At 42.7% G+C, this 18,259-nt stretch overlaps 1 protein-coding gene across 1 annotated transcript in view; it reads left to right on the top strand.

The window, feature by feature from the left end:
* The window catches only part of SVEP1 (sushi, von Willebrand factor type A, EGF and pentraxin domain containing 1), a 476,580-nt gene that overhangs the window by 324,997 nt on the left and 133,324 nt on the right, over window positions 1-18,259 (top strand). Inside the window, exons 24-25 of the mRNA XM_077250467.1 lie at window positions 8,605-8,806; window positions 9,285-9,442. Of these exons, the coding sequence (XP_077106582.1) occupies window positions 8,605-8,806; window positions 9,285-9,442 (360 nt within the window). The remainder of the gene's footprint in view (window positions 1-8,604; window positions 8,807-9,284; window positions 9,443-18,259) is intronic.

Genomic DNA, 18,259 nt, shown 5'->3' on the forward strand with positions numbered 1-18,259 from the left:
ATGAACACTTTATTCCAAATTCACAAAAGGAGATTTTACATATAGATATCATGGAATGAGGCCTATAAGAATCAGATTGACAACAGAGAGAAGTGGTTAAAGACAATCAAAAGCCTGAACATATGAACAATAAGTAGTTTTCACATAGAAATGCAAATGTTTATTCTTTTGGGAACTATTTCACTATTTCAGGCACATCTATTCCAAAACCCGTGGTGTGCACATACCTATTTAAGACCTAGAAAACCTAATTCAGCAAACTTGTGGCTTTAACCATTGCAGAAATAAGTGTACAAACAAGGAAAACAATCAATGGGAGGTGGTAAATTGATGACGGACGAATGATATACTAATGCAGGAAAACAGAGAAAAAAACTTGTGTCTTACAGTTTAAATGAAAGCCATAGACTGGGGATGAAATAAAATGCTTTGGGCTTGGCTAAAAAGCCTACTACATTTTCGTATTGACCATGGCTGCTGAAGTGCATCGCGTAGTGGTACATTGACTCTACAGTATATCGATCTACATTGACTGACATAATGTCTAGCCATATAATACTTGGCTGCCTCATAATACATCCCAAAATGTGATTGGTAGCAAAGCAAATCCTTATTTAACCCCTGCTTTTTATTCATTACATTGCTTTCAGACCTTTTATTAAGAACCTCTACAGAGAACAAAGGGTTTGCTTCTGCTGCCAGTTTCCTTCTTTTACTTAATAGCATAACAACTTGTTATTACCTGCAACAATGACAATTGTATGTTCTACATATAGTATATCCAAAACCCAAGACACCCAGCTGATGAGTACATTATCCAGGTCACCTTGGCTAATGTCAAATTTCTTTTATTCCCGAGGATTTGCTTTCATACAGTGCTGTTTTCACATTGCCACTGCTGTCTATGCACAAGATTTAGTCGACTTTTATAAACAATCATAAACGAGTTAATCTTTTTTATTTTTGCAGACTAAAAAAAAAGTAAAAAAAAGAATCCCATCCCGCAGATCTAGCTAGCCTCAGCTTTCTGTCTTAGGCACCTGCGGAGAACTGTAAATGGCAATTTTCTCAGCACCATGGCTCACTGCAGATGTCTATTGTCTGCTCTCAGCATTAATCCACCTCAGTATCAGAGAAGATAGTTATTATGATCCCATGGCATTCTCTGCTAGAAGCCTACTTATTAGATGATATTGCATGCTTTCAGTGACCTTGAATTACATTAAGTAGTTTTTATGTACTGTTATGATCAGCACAAATAAAAACACTTCTTTTGTATTTCTGCCTCTGTTTTCTAAAGTCATAATGCAGGTCAATGCAAAGTTCTGTTTTATTCAATTATATAAATGTGAAAAGAGGTCAGGACATGAAGCTGTAGTAATCACATGTATACAGATCTTATATACTGTGGCGTGACACCACTATATGGTTGTAATTCCTGTATTAATAGCTATAAATAATTATGTAAGGAAGAAAATAAAAGAGGTGCTCCATGTGTGTTACCGCAATACCAAAGAGAAAAGGCAAGTGGACATTACCGCTCACCTGAGTGAATTATGTCACGGCACCACTCCATTGAATGTATGAAGAACAATGGGAGGCTACTGTTCCCGCTGCTGAATTTGTATTTCTCGCCATATCTTGTGAGATGGAACATAATTATTTATATCCACTATATAAATTGATGATCCGATGGAATAAAAAATCATCTTTTATTGTCTCAACAAAACTGGCCACCTAAGGGTACTTTCACACTTCCGTCTTTTTTGCTCCATCGCAATCCGTCGTTATGGGCAAAAAAAGGATCCTGCAAATGTGCTTGCGGGATACATTTTTTGCCCATAGACTTGAATAAGCGACGGATCGCGACGGATGGGCACACATCGCATCCGTTGTGCGACGGATGCGTCGTGTTTTGGTGGCCGCGACACACAAAAAACGTTCAATGTAACGTTTTTTTGTGCGACGTGTCCGCCATTTCCGACTGCGCATGCACAACCGGAACTCCGCCCCCTCCTCCCTGCTTATCACAATGGGCAGCGGATGCGTTGTAAAACTGCATCCGCTGCCCACGTTGTGCTAAATTTAGCACAACGTCCGTCGGCACATCGGGCTGACAGTTTGCGACGGCCCTGTAATGACGGAAATGTGAAAGTAGCCTTAGAGGAGCATGTATAGAAACAAACGCGTTTCAGCGAAGTGCCTTAATCATCGTGTGTATCGCATCCTTTCTTCTACCCAATCCAGTTGCGTCCCCATGTGCTGGAATCTTTACAAGACGTTACAGAAAAAGAACTACTCATGCTTGATCAGAGATCTAAACAATCTTTCCATACAGGATAGATTAGCCCTGGATGAACTTAGCAACTACGATAATCCATCAGTTACATCAGCTGATTAGGGGGAGGGCTTGCTTAATCTTAATGCCTCGTTATATTATAATGAAAATATGCGTATTCTAGAGGATGACAAATCCTGCACCAAACTTAAATCAGACTGAACTAGTGTTTTCCAAACTCAGTTGCCAAAATTACCAAATGAAGGCATTTAAATAGGTGCTATTGATACTAATTTATCAGAATATCTATTTGTGAAACACCCTATAATACCCATCTATAATTACACTGGTCAACACAAAAAAAATCATCAGCTAAGGTAATATGTCTGTTTTGTAAAGTTTGATTCAAAAATTATGCTTAGTTTTGCTCTATCACAAAGTTTCTGAGATAGAAGTATTTTTGTTATTATGTTACTTCTGCATTTTCAATGTATGTGGGTTTTCCTAAGTTATTCCCATTTCTTATCTTACTTAACTGTGAATTATCTTACAGGAACAACATCAGCAAAGGTTGTAGTGAGTTTTATGGTAAGGAATATTGACAGTGCAGTCAGCCAATGATGGCTTCTCAGAAAGTCACGTTATGGGGAGGAGCTAACTGTTATGAGGCGGTAAGATTTGAGTCAGTCAGAAAAGGATGGTGATGGCAGCAAGAACTGGTATGCGAGACTCTAACAGGAGACAGGCCTCTACAGGGATCTGAGCACTGCCACAGGGAGATAGAAGGAAAAGCAGTGCACAGCTGTCATTGTGATAGGATTTTCACTGCATTTCTGGGAGAGCAAGTTGCCTCGGAGGGAAGAAAACAGCTCAGCCACTGAGGTGTAACTGAGTGAGGGTCTCCACAGAGAGAGAACCTGAAAGCAGCCAATATCACACTGAGAAACTGCCTGTCTGCAAATGTTCATCTGTAAGGAATAGGCTGACCCGTTTACCTCTCAACTGTATATAGTTATCTACCAGATTACCTCAGGTAAAATCAGTTTTAAATACAAGCTGCCTCTGCCATCTGTGGGGAAATATATACATATAGTCGGCTCATCACATTTTTTTTACTTCGTCACCACCATTTAACTAAACTTACTCTACTGTTTGAGCTGATTTAAAGGAGAAAAATACTGCGACAGTTTATCAATCATCCGAACAGATTCTGCTATCTGGTTCATTTGCACCAAAAGGCCAAGTACATTCAATCACTCATGATATTAAAAAGATTTACCAGATGTACTTTAAGTGTCCACTTAGTGATCAAGACAAAAGCTGGGCCCCTCATGTGATATGCTCAAGCTGATCAAATGGTGTTCGTGACTGGTTGAATATGAGGAAAGTGGCTGTGCCATTTACTGTTCCCATGATTTGGAGAGAACCCAAAAATCATAGTGATGACTGCAACTTTTGTTTTGTCAAACTGAAGGGATTTTCAACAAAGAACAAACATAAGATTTATTACCCTGAACTTGAATCTGCGATTAGACCAGTTCCACATAATAGCACCTTGCCAGTTCCTGCACTAGCATTGTCTGGCTTGGATGACAATGAAGTAGAATATGAAGATTATGAAGCTGAAGCTACTGGTGAAGACATGGAGACCTCAAGTCAAGATAAGTACTGTCTCCTTCCCCATAATCCTGCAGAATGTAAGCCCACAAGGGCAGGGTCCTCGCCCCTCTGTATCAGCCTGTCATTGTTAGTTTGTTTACTGTAAGTGATATCTGTAACTTGCATGTAACCCCTTCTCATGTACAGCACCATGGAATCAATGGTGCTATATAAATAATAATAATAAGTATGTACCTGATGGAGCAGCCGAGCAGACAGAACGCTTTACTCAACATGAATTAAATGATCTCATCAGAGACCTTTCATTGCCAAAAGATAAAGCTGAACTTCTTGCTTCTAGATTGAAACAGAAGAATCTTCTTCTTCAGTAGACTAATGGTGTACTGTAACAATGTGAATGGCCTCTTTGAAGAACTAAATTAAGAGTATTTTGTTGCAGATTGGCAATTGTTTATTAACTCATCCCACAGAAGTTTGAAAGCAGTGTGTTAGAGGCCAGGACTTCCCTGTGGGATGTATCACAGGCACTGTTTGTTGCTCAGGTATCCCATTCAGGTCTGGCCACTGGGTCTGCTGCTTAGCGCAGGCACTGTTCCCAGCATTTTGCTCAGGCTCCTGTTATACATGTGGTTACTGCTGGCTCTCCAGGTAAAGTCTATGGAACCAGTGGTATACAGAGGCAGTCCCACTCTCTGGAGTCTAAGTCCAGAAATCACCTTAATGAGCATGTCCGTGATGTGGCGCCTTGTTATTGGTGCTCGGATGCTTTCTGCTCTGGTGATGTGGCAGCTCCGAATTGGCCCACAAGCAGTGCCTCATCTGACTGGGCGTGAGTGTTTGGGGGTGGAGCCTGTCACATAAAGGGCTTTCAGTGAAGCACGCGGGCATGCTAGCATCGTGTGTGTGTGCGTGTGCGTGCGTGCGTACGTGCGTGCGTGCGCATGCGTTACCGCTGTAGCTGTGCGTTTTGTGTGTTTTGCACCGTATCAGCTACCAGTGGGACATCCGTGATCTGTGTCAGCAAGTGTTCAGGGCTGGCCCTGTGCCATTAGAATTACGGCACCTCCAGAGAGGAGATTGGCTGTGTGAATTCAAGGCTGGCATCAAGCCATTAGAATTCTGGCTCCTCCGGAGAGGAGGTTTGCTGCGTGTTCTTGGTGACTGAGTTTTTGCTATCTGTTTCTGTCCTGTGTGTATGTTATACTTTCCTGTGGGGTTAACAGGGTATTGCACCACAGAGCAAGTTCAACCCACATGTTCTTTCACAGTGGTTCTAACAGGGTATTGCACACTCCCTATTTTCCCCGTACCCCTCGGTTGTTAGCTGAGCTGCTATTTACTGTTCCTGTACCTCTCGGTGGTTAGCTGAGTAGGCACTCCTCTCCCTTTGCATCTCTGAGTAGTACCTGGGTTTGGTTTTCTGTGTTCCATTCACACTGTGTGGAATTAACTCAGCGTGTTTAAGGAGGAAAGTTCACTAGTTTTTTATCCATCATTATTCACACTAGCAGCAGTTTTACATCTCTGCACGGTGGACCCCGTGCTGTGATTGCACTTTATAGTTTATTTTAATTTAGTGCAATCCGCCAACCCTAACACAGAGTTACTTCACCATGGAAGTATGAAACCATCAATCCCTATTGCTTACTCATGTCATCTAAAGGAAAGTTATGAATATCTGTCAGTTGTTTTGGATGCTATACAATATTAGCATCATCAATGGAATATCTGTGGAGATTTGAAAGTGATTGGTCTGCAAATGGGAATGCAAATTATTACTGTTGCTTCTTGTGTTTATGGGACAGTAGAAATACGTTAGTTGCTCCAACAAAAATCTTTCTTCCTCCACTACATATAAAGTTGGGATTGATTAAACACTTTGCGAAAGCCATGACAAAGACAAATTCACAAGGGTTCCAGTACATTTCACAGAAATTCTCCAGTATTTCACCAGCAAAACTGAAGGAAGGGGTATTAGTTGGTCCTCAGATCAGAGAGCTTATGAGAGATGATGTGTTTGAAGGAACTCTAAATGATAAGGATTTGAGAACTTGGAAAAGCTTCAAGTGGATCTGTGAAAACTTCTTAGTAAAAAAAATCTCCAGAATATGTTGAAGGTGTTGAGGAACTGCTAAATGCATACCAGTGTCTTGGATGTCGCATGTCTCTGAAAATGCATTTTTTGCATTCACATTTAGATTTCTTCCCTCAAAATCTTGGGGATGTAAGCGATGAACAAGGCGAGCGGTTTCACCAGGACATTAAAGTAATGGAACATCACTATCAGGGTTTTTGGAATTACTCAATGTGCAGATTACTGTTGGATGTTATATAGGGACAATCCTGAAAAATCGTAAAAACGACAGTCTAATGTCAAGCACTTTTAATTTCTGCTCATATTTTGGTTTCTATTTTGCATGAGAAATTAGTTTGGTTCAATAAAAACTGTTTTGTAAGGTGAAGCATTTTTTTCTGATATGTAGATTACTGTTTTCTTAATGTCACCAGTATATTTCCTGTACCTTATAATAATGATGCTGCTTCATGGAAACTATACGTGCTACAGAAAAACTATATACATTTTTGAAATCAGGACAAAAAGATGATTTAGAAAAGTACAAAATCACCTGTGATGATTGCAAAAAATATTTTTTGTAGACCTGTGTTATAGCAGGTATTGGAGCATTGGGAAAAAAACTAGGGGGGAATGGCTAGACATGTACCTCCAACCTTTAGTTAGCACCTTACCGAGTTTTATTAGGGATACATAAATGCTCATTATTACTCTGGACAAATTCCCGTGGGTTGTGATGTGATCAATCTTTATCCCTCCATCCCCCATGATGTGGCTTTATTCAGCTTAAAAACTTTTCTTGATAAACAACAGCGCATATAAAAAAGAGATCCCGGATTTTCTTATTTTGGCAGTTTCATTTTTGTTATCACATAATTATTTTTCTTTTTCAGGTGAATTCTTCCTACAAACAAGGGGAGTTAGCATGGGACAGAAATTCTCCCCCTCCCTTGCTAACTTGGTTTTGGCTGTTTGGGAAGAATTTTTTTCTTTTTTCTCCCAAAAGCTTTTTCCATGCTAAAATTGAATTTTATGGCAGGTATATAGATGACCTGATTATAATATGGAAAGGCACAACATCTGAAGCTGAGGAATTTATGTGCAATTTAAATGACAACAACTTTAATCTGAAGTTTACACGTTGTTTGTTCATTTCCTCTATAAATTACTTTGATGTTAATTTAACTGGTGATGAAAAGACGGGTACAATTTCCATACTTCCCTACATAAAACCAACAGATTGTACCTCTATTTTAGAGGCTGGTTCATGTCACCCCCCCCCCACCATGTTATAAAAAATATACCTATATGGGACATCATTAGAACAAAAGGGAATTGTCCCTCATCATGACAATATGCAAAAGAAGCTCATAAAGTCACTAATAGGCTTAGGTGTAGGGGTTGCCCGAACCGCATGCTTAATATAGCCAATAATATAGTGACAAAATCTATTATCAATATATATATACAACTTACCTGTGTGGGGAATGAGGGAAGTATATCAGAATCCTGTTCAATATGCTGTGATACACACCATGATTAAGGCACTATTCTGAAACGCGTCAATTTCTATGCATGACATCCTCTTAGGTGGCCAGTTTTTATATTTCTTATGTTGAGACAATAAAAGGTTATTTTTTATTCCAACTGGATCATTAATTTATATAGTGGATATTTGCCACTGGAGGACCTCCTTCATCTTTGATTTCTTTCCACTTTCTGGACTGGGATGACTACGTGCGGCTTCACCTGATATAGCAAGATGCTTGTGGATGTGGTGAGCTGCATTCCATTCCCTTTCCCTTCCTTGCATAATTATTTATAAGACTGGAGGAAATGAGCATTCTGGGTGCTGTTGAGGAGAAACAGCTTCCAGAAGTGTGTCAAGTGGTGGTTTTACTCATACAACGCATTTCAGAGTTGGTTCAACTCCTTCAGGTACAATTACAATTACAAGTAACTGAAGAAGAATTTGAACGAACTCCGAAATGCGTTGTATGATTAAAACCACCACCTAGCTGCACATCTGGACTACTTGGCTTATCCGTGGCAGTGCCTGAAATATGCCACTCATTTTCTCCAGTCTTATAAATAAGTTTGCGTCATCTTACAAGATATGTCAGGAAATACAAGCTCTGCCAATCAGTGGCTGAGGTGAGCCTTGTCTCTGGCCAGAGTTTGGCTTAATACACATTTCCTGTCATTTTCTTTGAGCTGATAGGAAGTAGAGACCAGCGGAGACAGTGGAACCATTGGAAACCTTTTTGCCGCATGTCTGTGAAAGTACCACTTGTTTTTTTAAACCAATCTGAGCAAATTAATAAATGATTTTTAACTGCTGAAATGATTTTTGTACAATGATCATACAGCACTAGGTATTGGGACAAGGTACATTCAGTTGTGTGGCATCTGTTATAGATATAATTTTACGAATATATAATAATAATATATAAGAAATTAAAATATAATAATAGCAAAAAAGAATGTAAAAAAACAGCTCTTGTTTGGTGAATGTCAGATATTACTGCATTCAGTACAGTGGTGGGGGTCACGGACACCCTTCACTCTATCCAGCTCCAAATCATAACTTATTTGTGTGTTAATCTGCTCATTCTCTTTTCATTTTTTTCAGGTACAAATTGTGAAATAGAAATTGATGAATGTTTGTCACAGCCTTGCGTACACAATGGTGAATGTAAGGATCTCAAAGGAGATTTTCAATGTGTGTGCCCTCCTGGCTACAGCGGCAAACAATGTGAACAAAATATTGATGAATGTCAGAATGGACCTTGCAAGAATGGGGCCACATGTACTGACGGAATTAACAGCTTCAGGTGATGAAACATCTCAGTAGGTTTGTTGTAGAACCGAAGATCATCTGTATAAAAGGAAATTATTATTGTACTTATGACGCGCGATAAGGCACAGGATAATGAACAATGATGTGTGAAAAGTACACTGTAGTAAGGACACGTATAAACAGTACCATAATACTTGTGTAATTTTATTATTTGTAATAAAACCATAAAGGATCGTAGTGTGAAGGCCTATAAACACTCACACATGAGTCTTCATGATCCTTCACTAATTAGCTTTACCCAGGGCTCCCGAACACAAAGTTGTGAATTACATAGGATATATAATATGGAATTGATGCTCTAAGCTTGTACAACTCTTTTTCAATGAATATACAATATTTATTTTGTGTGGCATTTAGTTTTTTTCCAAGTGTTCATCAGCAATGTTTACCAGAATGAGGAACTTCAACCATATAGGGCAACCAATTTCTATCTTTTTTACCTTTTTCTCTAGATGTACCTGCAAGGATGGCTTTATCGGAAAGTTGTGTGAAATCAATGTCAATGAATGCAATTCTAATCCTTGCCTTAACCAGGCTAAGTGTACAGATGGCATAAATTCTTACACTTGTAAATGTGCCCCAGGATTTTCAGGAAGCAGGTGTGAAACAGGTATTACCCACTCATTGCACTTTGCCTCAGCATACATATACTTGCAAGTAGCACCCAGAAAATGTTTGGCTATATAGGATTGTAGTGGAATTTAATTAGAGTGTATGTTGCACCTACATTGAAACTTAAAACTCTGGGGGCCGTCGGAAGGTAAGTATATCCATATTTTTTATTTTTATCCTTTATTTTTACACGAATATGGATCCCAGGGCCTGAAGGAGAGTCTCCACTCCTCCAGACCCTGGGAACCATCCGGGACCGCTTCCTGCACACGCCGTATAAGACGACACATGGTGTATAAGATGACCTCCGAAAAGTTGGGGGTCGCCTTATACGCCCAGTCGTCTTATACGCCGAAAAATACAGTACTTTGTATTTTATCCTATCAGTAAAATCAGCTTTTTTCTCCACCAGAACTGATCATTTATTTTCAAAATTCTCAGTTTACAGAAAAATCTGTATTCAGTGAAGACAGATTGCTACATTGCTGAGATAGGAGATGGCAGAGGGTGCTCATACACTCCTATCTAGAAGGTAGCATGGAGGAGGAGGTAGATAATGTTTTCCTCCCTTAATCGCCCTACCTCATATCTAGAATCTAATCAGTAGCGACTGCCATCTCCTATCTTACTGAGTACAGATTTTTCCTGAATAGAGAATGTCGAATATTAATGATCAATCTTGGTGGAGAAATAAGCAGATTTCTCTGATAAGATATATTACAAAGTTGTTTATTTTCATGTGTGTTATTGATTCATGGAATATATCCATACAGTATAACACAAAAATGGGGGGACACTTGTAAAAGCAGAGGATTCTCTATTAGCTTGGACATAAGTAACATTATAGTATGTGCTTTGAATTAGTTTTCAATTTTTATTTTTTTCACCTTCAAGAAAAGATCAGTTGAATTAACAATTAATTGTGTGTTGCAGTGAGCGTAAATTATAATATTCTTGGTAAATCATGTTGATTAGTCTCATTAATAATTTACAATTGCAAGTGTATGAGTTCTATTGCTGCTACCTTGTGAATCCTCATTTATATACCCTTAGCTCATTTTTGTTAATGTATCCAGATGGCTAAACTCATTTTAAGCAGTGAAGAATCAAGGTCTAGGAGGTAATTAGGAGTTTATCAAAAGCTATGTATTTGGTTGTTGAGTTTCTAGATATTCTTGTGCTCCTTAGATACATTTAATTTAGCTGTTTTCAAAATTGTATTTAAAGAAGCCCATCTCCCATCAAAATTTGTATCCCCTTCAGATATTGCAGTCATCATCTTATAAAGAACTGTGTACTTACACTTGCTCATTTTGACCTTTAACCCAACTATTACTTCTGTTTTCCATTAGGTCTAAGACATCACATGATTAAAAACTGACTAACTGAATCTTTTCAAGCTCTATGTAAAAACAGGAGGTCAATTTTCCCTGAATGAGTCATGAGTCACTGCAAAGATCAATTTATGCAGGGAAAAGACTTCCTTTTTCTACATACAGCAGAGAAAAGTGAATAATTAGCTGGGTAGAAAGGTATATATATATATATCCGTATAAGAATGTAAAGACAAAAATGTGGCACTCACCCAGGTATTGCTGTGAAGAATCCTTTATTCGCTACAAACAGCGGTTAGGAATACATGGAGAGGCTGTGAGGACGAAGGCAGGAGAAGGTGCGGGGACAGAGGTGAGGACCACGGCACGTGGACCCGTTGAAGCGCTGTGCGCGAAACGGCCGTAGTCCTCACCTCTGTCCCCGCACCTTCTCCTGCCTTCGTCCTCACAGCCTCTCCATGTATTCCTAACCGCTGTTTGTAGCGAATAAAGGATTCTTCACAGCAATACCTGGGTGAGTGCCACATTTTTGTCTTTACATTCTTATACGGATGAATGCCTCCACTTTTTCATGTGCTGCACCACCGTGGATATGCTTCGATCTGGAAAATGTTTAAAGGTCCGATGGTTCCAATGAAATGACTTACCTGTGAAGACTTATTATCCTAGTGCCGCAGGAATTTGTTCTTTTTTGTTGGTATATATATATATATACAGGTGCTTCTCATAAAATTAGAATATCATCAAAAAGTTAATTCATTTCAGTTCTTCAATACAAAAAGTGAAATTCATATATTACATAGAGTCATTACAAGCAGAGTGATCTATTTCAAGTGTTTATTTCTGTTACTGTTGATGATTATGGCTTATAGCCAATGAAAACCCAAAAGTCATTATCTCTGTAAATTAGAATACTTTATAACACCAGCTTGAAAAATTATTTTAAAATCTGAAATGTTGGCCTACAGAAATGTATGTTCAGTAAATGTACGTTTTTGGGGCTCCTTTTGCATCAATTACTGCATAAATGTGGCGTGGCATGGAGGCAATCAGCCTGTGGCACTGCTGAGGTGTTATGGAAGCCCAGGTTGCTTTGACATGATTATTATTATTTATTATTATAGTGCAATTTATTCCATGGTGCTTTACATATGAGGAGGGGTAGAACAGCCTTCAGATCATCTGCATTGTTGGGTCTGGTGTCTCTCATCTTCCTCTTGACAGTAAACCATAGATTTTCTATGGGGTTAAGGTCAGGCGAGTTTGCTGCCCAATCAAGCACAGTGGTACTGTTGTATTTAAACCAGGTATTGGTATTTTGGCAGTGTGGACAGGTGCCAAGTCCTGCTGGAGAATGACATTTCTATCTCCAAAAAACTTGTCTGCAGAGGGAAGCATGAAGTGATCTAAAATTTCCTGGTAGATGGCTGCGCTGAGTTTGGTCTTGATAAAACACAGTGGACCTAAACCAGCAGATGACATTGCTCCCAAAACCATCACTGCTTTTGGAAATTTCACACTAGGCCTCAATCAGCTAGGATTGTCTTCCTCTCCACTCTTCCTCCAAACTCTGGGACCTTGATTTCCAAATGAAATGCAAAATTTACTTTCATCTAAAAACAACACCTTGGACCACTGAGCAACAGTCCAGATCTTTTTGTCCTTGGCCCAGATAAAATGCTTCTGGCATTGTCTATTGGTCATGAGTGGCTTGACACAAGGAATGCGACACTTGTAGCCCATGTCCTGGATACATCTGTGTGTGGTGGCTCTTAAAGCAATGACACCAGCAGCAGTCCACTTCTTGTGGATATCCTCCAAATTTTTTAATGGCCTTTTCTTAACAATCTGTTAAAGGCTGTGGTTATCCTGGTTTCTTGTGCACCTTTTTCTACCACACTTTTTCCTTCCACTCAACTTTCCATTAATATGCTTCTTTAGCAATGACTAGTGTTGAGCGATACCTTCCGATATCGAAAAGTATCGGTATCGGATTGGATCGGCCGATATTCAAAAGATATCAGATATCGCCGAAACCGATACCAGATACCCGATACCAATGCAAGTCAATGGGACCAAAATATCGGAATTAAAATAAACCCTTTCTTTCCTTGTAGGTTCATTCTACATGAAGGAAAACAACTAAGAATAATGTAGGATGTATTGGGGGAGGCGGCAGAGACATTAAAGGCATAGAGGTTTAGCCCAATCAAATAGAATAGCAGGAATTTTAATTTTTTTTCTTAAGACGTTCAGAGTTACAAAGAAATTGACTATGTTAAGATTTTTTTTATTTTGTCAGATATTGATGTTTCACTACTTCCATGCCCTTCACCTTCTTTTTTACTTCTCCCACACTTTCTTCTTCATCATCCTCAGCAGCAGCATCTTTGACATCAACTTCTTCTTCACCTTATTCATCTTCTTCATCTTCTACCTATTAATTTTGTTTTGTTACATTCTTCATATTCTTTTTATTAAACTATTATTCTTCTTCATATTCTACTTCTTCATCATATTCTTATTTGTGACAGGCATTCCTGTAGTTGTTATCTATAACAGTTTGAAGATTACACCTTCCGTTCTGCCTGTCACAAAAGAGTTACAACAGGATTTGTCCGCGTTCAGTTAGGCCTGCAGCAGCAGGCTTTTTCCAGGGGCACCACGAGGAGGAACGGACTCACCCCCATACACTGCTTAGTCTTCTTCTGCTTATAATTTAGATAATATCTTTTGCTCTGATGTTTAGTCTTATGCTTAATGTTCTTCTGCTCTTTGTTCTGCAGCTTCTTGTTCTTCTGCTTCTCGGTCTTCCATGTCGTCGTCTCCAGGGTCGTCGTCTCCGGGGTCGTCGTCATCATCGGGGTGGTCTTCAGGGTCGTCGTCTTTAGGGTCTTGAACTTGGAAATGTAGCAGAAGGTACAAGAAGGCTGAGAAAATGCCGAGAACCAGCTGATGGAACTGGAACCTGGATGGCTACCCGAAGGTCCAAGAGTCAATGGAACTACCGAGGACCAGCTGACGGTACTGGAACCCAGTTACTAAGCAGGAGGTACCCGTGCCAGAAAGCACTACCAAGGACCACCTGACGTTGGTGGAACTCGGATACCCAGAATGAGGCACCTAAGCCAAAGGCTCTGCCTGGAACCAGCTGACGGTACTGGAACCAGAATGGGGAGCAGAAGGTACAAGAGCAAAAGACACTGCCGAGAACCAGCTGACGGTACTGGAACCCGGATGGGTAGCCGAAGGTACAAGAGCCAATGGAACTACCGAGGACCAGCTGACGGTACTGGAACCCGGTTACTAAGCAGGAGGTACCCGTGCCAGAAAGCACTACCAAGGACCACCTGACGTGGGTGGAACTTGGATACCCAGAAGGAGGCACCTAAGCCAAAGGCTCTGCCCGCAACCAGCTGATGGTACTGGAACCAGGGGGACCTATTCAAGATTTTCTTCCTACAGCCCCAACTAGCGGTGTTGGAGCCCAGGGTCAGCAGGAGGAGCAGAGTGTAGGCCGAAGCCTGCACTCGAGGCAGTTTAATATCTGATGGAGTGTCAGCGTGGCGGTCGCAGGACACATTGCCGGATACACAGCTGGGAAGCAGCTGACGTTACTGAACCCCACTAACACAGGAGCAAGTGTTTTTCTCTGTGCAAACAGCACTTCCGGGAAGCAACTGGCGGTATTGGAACCCAGGGTCAGCAGGAGGAGCAGAGTGTAGGCCGAAGCCTGCACTGGAGGCAGTTTAATATCTGATGGACTGTCAGCGTGGCGGTCGCAGGACACATTGCCGGATACACAGCAGGGGAGCAGCTGACATTACTGAACCCCACTAACACAGGAGCAAGTGTTTTTCTCTGTGCAAACAGCACTTCCGGGAAGCAACTGGTGGTGTTGGAACCCAGGGTCAGCAGGAGGAGCAGAGTGTAGGCTGAGGCCTAATTGGAGCAAATTGCAAGTGAACCTTTAACCCCCCCCAGGCGTTAGTAACTAGAAGAGCCACCTTGTGCAGCAGTAATGCTGCTCATGGAAAAGGTGGCTCTTTTAATTATGCTCCTAGCACACACTGAACGAAACACTTATAAAATTGTGCCACTCATACCGTGAAACTGTCACGGAGGCGGGACTTTCCTTCTTAATGAGACGCAGCACAGCTGTTAAAAATACCCCCTTGGCGCTGGGCACAGCCTCCTGAACGTTGCTTTTCCCTAATCACATGCCATGGCCGTGAAGCCGCACAGTCTGAAGAAGGTGGAAGGAGATGAGTGAGAGGCGAAGATATGCACAGCGCATGCCCATGAATCACAGCCCCGCAGTGTCTTCGGATTTATTCACACTGCGGGGCTGGGATTCATGGCCTTGCGCAGTAAATATGTTCGCCTCTCACTCATGTCAGCTGTGCAGCGTCAGCTGATCCCTAATCACATGCCACGGCCGTGAAGCCACACAGTCTGAAGAAGGCAGAAGGAGATGAGTGAGAGGTGAAGATATGCACCGCGCATGCCCATGAATCACAGCCCCGAAGTGAGAATAAATAAGACACTGCGGGGCGTTATCTCATGCAGGGCGGCTGCACAGGCGCAGCCAGCATGACACCAAATGATGTCAGAAGATGGGCAGCGCTAACTGCGCATGGCCAAGGTTGAACATAACAGCGCAGGCTCCGGAACAGATTCAAACAACGCAGAGGAGGAGGCGTACAGCGCCAAGGGGGTTGCTGCGTGTCTTTGCGAAGGAAAGTCACACCTCAGGGACGGTTTAACGGTATCAGGGGGACACATTTTATACGTGTTTAGTAGGGTTGAGCGACTTTTATTTTTATAGGATCGGGTCGGGTTTCCTATTAGGTATATACTCACCCTCGGACGCGCCCTGCTTCTTTCCGGCAGCCTTCCTCCCTAAGAATGAGCGCGTGAAGGACCTTAGATGACGTCGCGGCTTGTCCATGTGACCGCTCGCGACCAATCACAAGCTGCGACGTCACCGCAGGTCATTCACGCGCTCATTCTTAGGAAGGAAGCCTGCCGGTTAGTACCAGGGCGCGTCCGAGGGTGAGTATATCAATATTTTTTATTTTGATTCTTTATTTTACACTTAAATATGGATTCCAACACCGATTCCCGATATCGCAAACATATCGGAACTCGGTATCGGAATTCCGATACCAGATTCAGAAGATCGCCGACATCATGGCCGACCCCACACAGGGGTCGGGTCGGGTTTCATGAAACCCGACTTTGCCAAAAGTCGGCGACTTCTAAAAATGGCCGACCCGTTTCGCTCAACCCTAGTGTTTAGTTCTGCGTGTGCAAGGAGAATAACAAAATGAGCCACCTTGTAAAAATGCAGCATTAGTGATGCACAAGGTGGCTCTTCTAGTTACAAACACCTGGGGGGACAGGTTCCCTTTAATTTGTGTTGTAGTGTCAGCATGGCGTTTGCAGGACACATTGCCGGCTACACAGCAGGGGGACAGTTGGCATTACTGAACCCCACTGACACAGTGGCGAGTGTTTATCTCTGTGCAACCAGCACTTCCGAGCACCAACTGGTGGTGTTAGAGCCCAGGGTCAGCAGGAGGAGCAGAGTGTAGGCTGAAGCCTGAACTGGAGGCACTTTAATATCTGTTGTGTCTGCGTGGCATTTGCAGGACACATTGCCGGCTACACAGCAGGGGAACAGCTGGCGTTACTGAACCCCACTGACAAAGTGGCGAGTGTTTTTCTCTGTGCAGCGAGCACTTCCAAGCACCAACTGGCGGTGTTAGAGCCCAGGAGGAGCAGAGTGTAGGCCGAAGCCTGCACTGGAGGCACTTTAATATCTGTTGTGTCTGCGTGGCATTTGCAGGACACATTGCCGGCTACACAGTAAGGGAACAGCTGGAGTTACTGAACCCCACTGACACAGTGGCGAGTGTTTTTCTCTGTGCAGCCAGCACTTCCGAGCACCAACTGGTGGTGTTAGAGCCCAGGGTCAGCAGGAGGAGCAGAGTGTAGGCCGAAGCCTGAACTGGAGGCACTTTAATATCTGTTGTGTCTGCGTGGCATTTGCAGGACACATTGCCGGCTACACAGCAGGGGAACAGCTGGCGTTATTGAACCCCACTGACACAGTGGCGAGTGTTTTTCTCTGTGCAGCCAGCACTTCCGAGCACCAACTGGCAGTGTTAGAGCCCAGGAGGAGCAGAGTGTAGGCCGAAGCCTGCAATGGAGGCACTTTAATATCTACTGTGTCTGCATGGCGTTTGCAGGACACATTGCCGGCTACACAGCAGGGGAACAGCTGGCGTTACTGAACCCCACTGACACAGTGGCGAGTGTTTTTCTCTGTGCAGCCAGCACTTCCGAGCACCAACTGGCGGTGTTAGAGCCCAGGAGGAGCAGAGTGTAGGTCGAAGCCTGCACTTGAGGCACTTTAATATCTGTTGTGTCTGCGTGGTGTTTGCAGGACACATTGCCAGCTACACAGCAGGGGAACAGCTGGCGTTACTGAACCCCACTGACACAGTGGCGAGTGTTTTTCTCTGTGCAGCCAGCACTTCCGAGCACCAACTGGCGGTGTTAGATCCCAGGGTCAGCAGAAGGAGCAGAGTGTAGGCCGAAGCCTGCACTGGAGGCACTTTAATATCTGTTGTGTCTGCGTGGCATTTGCAGGACACATTGCCGGCTACACAGCAGGGGAACAGCTGGCGTTATTGAACCCCACTGACACAGTGGCGAGTGTTTTTCTCTGTGCAGCCAGCACTTCCGAGCACCAACTGGCGGTGTTAGAGCCCAGGAGGAGCAGAGTGTAGGCCGAAGCCTGCAATGGAGGCACTTTAATATCTGCTGTGTCTGCGTGGCGTTTGCAGGACACATTGCCGACTACACAGCAGGGGAACAGCTGGCGTTACTGAACCCCACTGACACAGTGGCGAGTGTTTTTCTCTGTGCAGCCAGCACTTCCGAGCACCAACTGGCGGTGTTAGATCCCAGGGTCAGCAGAAGGAGCAGAGTGTAGGCCGAAGCCTGCACTGGAGGCACTTTAATATCTGTTGTGTCTGCGTGGCGTTTGCAGGACACATTGCCGGCAACACAGCAGGGGAGCAGCTGGCGTTATTGAACCCCAATAACACGGCAGCAAGTGTTGACTGTGGAGACAGCAGTTCCGGGCAGCAACTGGCGGTGTTGAAGCCCAGGGAAAGCAGGAGGAGCAGATTGTAGGCTTAGGCCTAATTGGAGAAAGTTGAAAGGTAACCTTTAACCCCCCAGGCGTTTGTAGCTGAAAGAGCCAACTTGTGCAGCACTAATGCTGCAAAAGGAAAAGGTGGCTCTTTTAATTATGCTCCTTGCAAATGCAGAACTAAACACTTATAAAATGTGTCCCTTGATACAGTGAAACCGTCCCGGAGGTGGGACTTTCCTTCGTAATGGGATGCAGCACAGCCATTATTCCTACCCCCTTGGCGCCATGCGCCGCTTCCTCAGCGTTGTTTGAA

This window comes from Ranitomeya variabilis, chromosome 1, assembly GCF_051348905.1.
Source record: "Ranitomeya variabilis isolate aRanVar5 chromosome 1, aRanVar5.hap1, whole genome shotgun sequence".
Lineage (NCBI taxonomy): Eukaryota > Metazoa > Chordata > Amphibia > Anura > Dendrobatidae > Ranitomeya > Ranitomeya variabilis.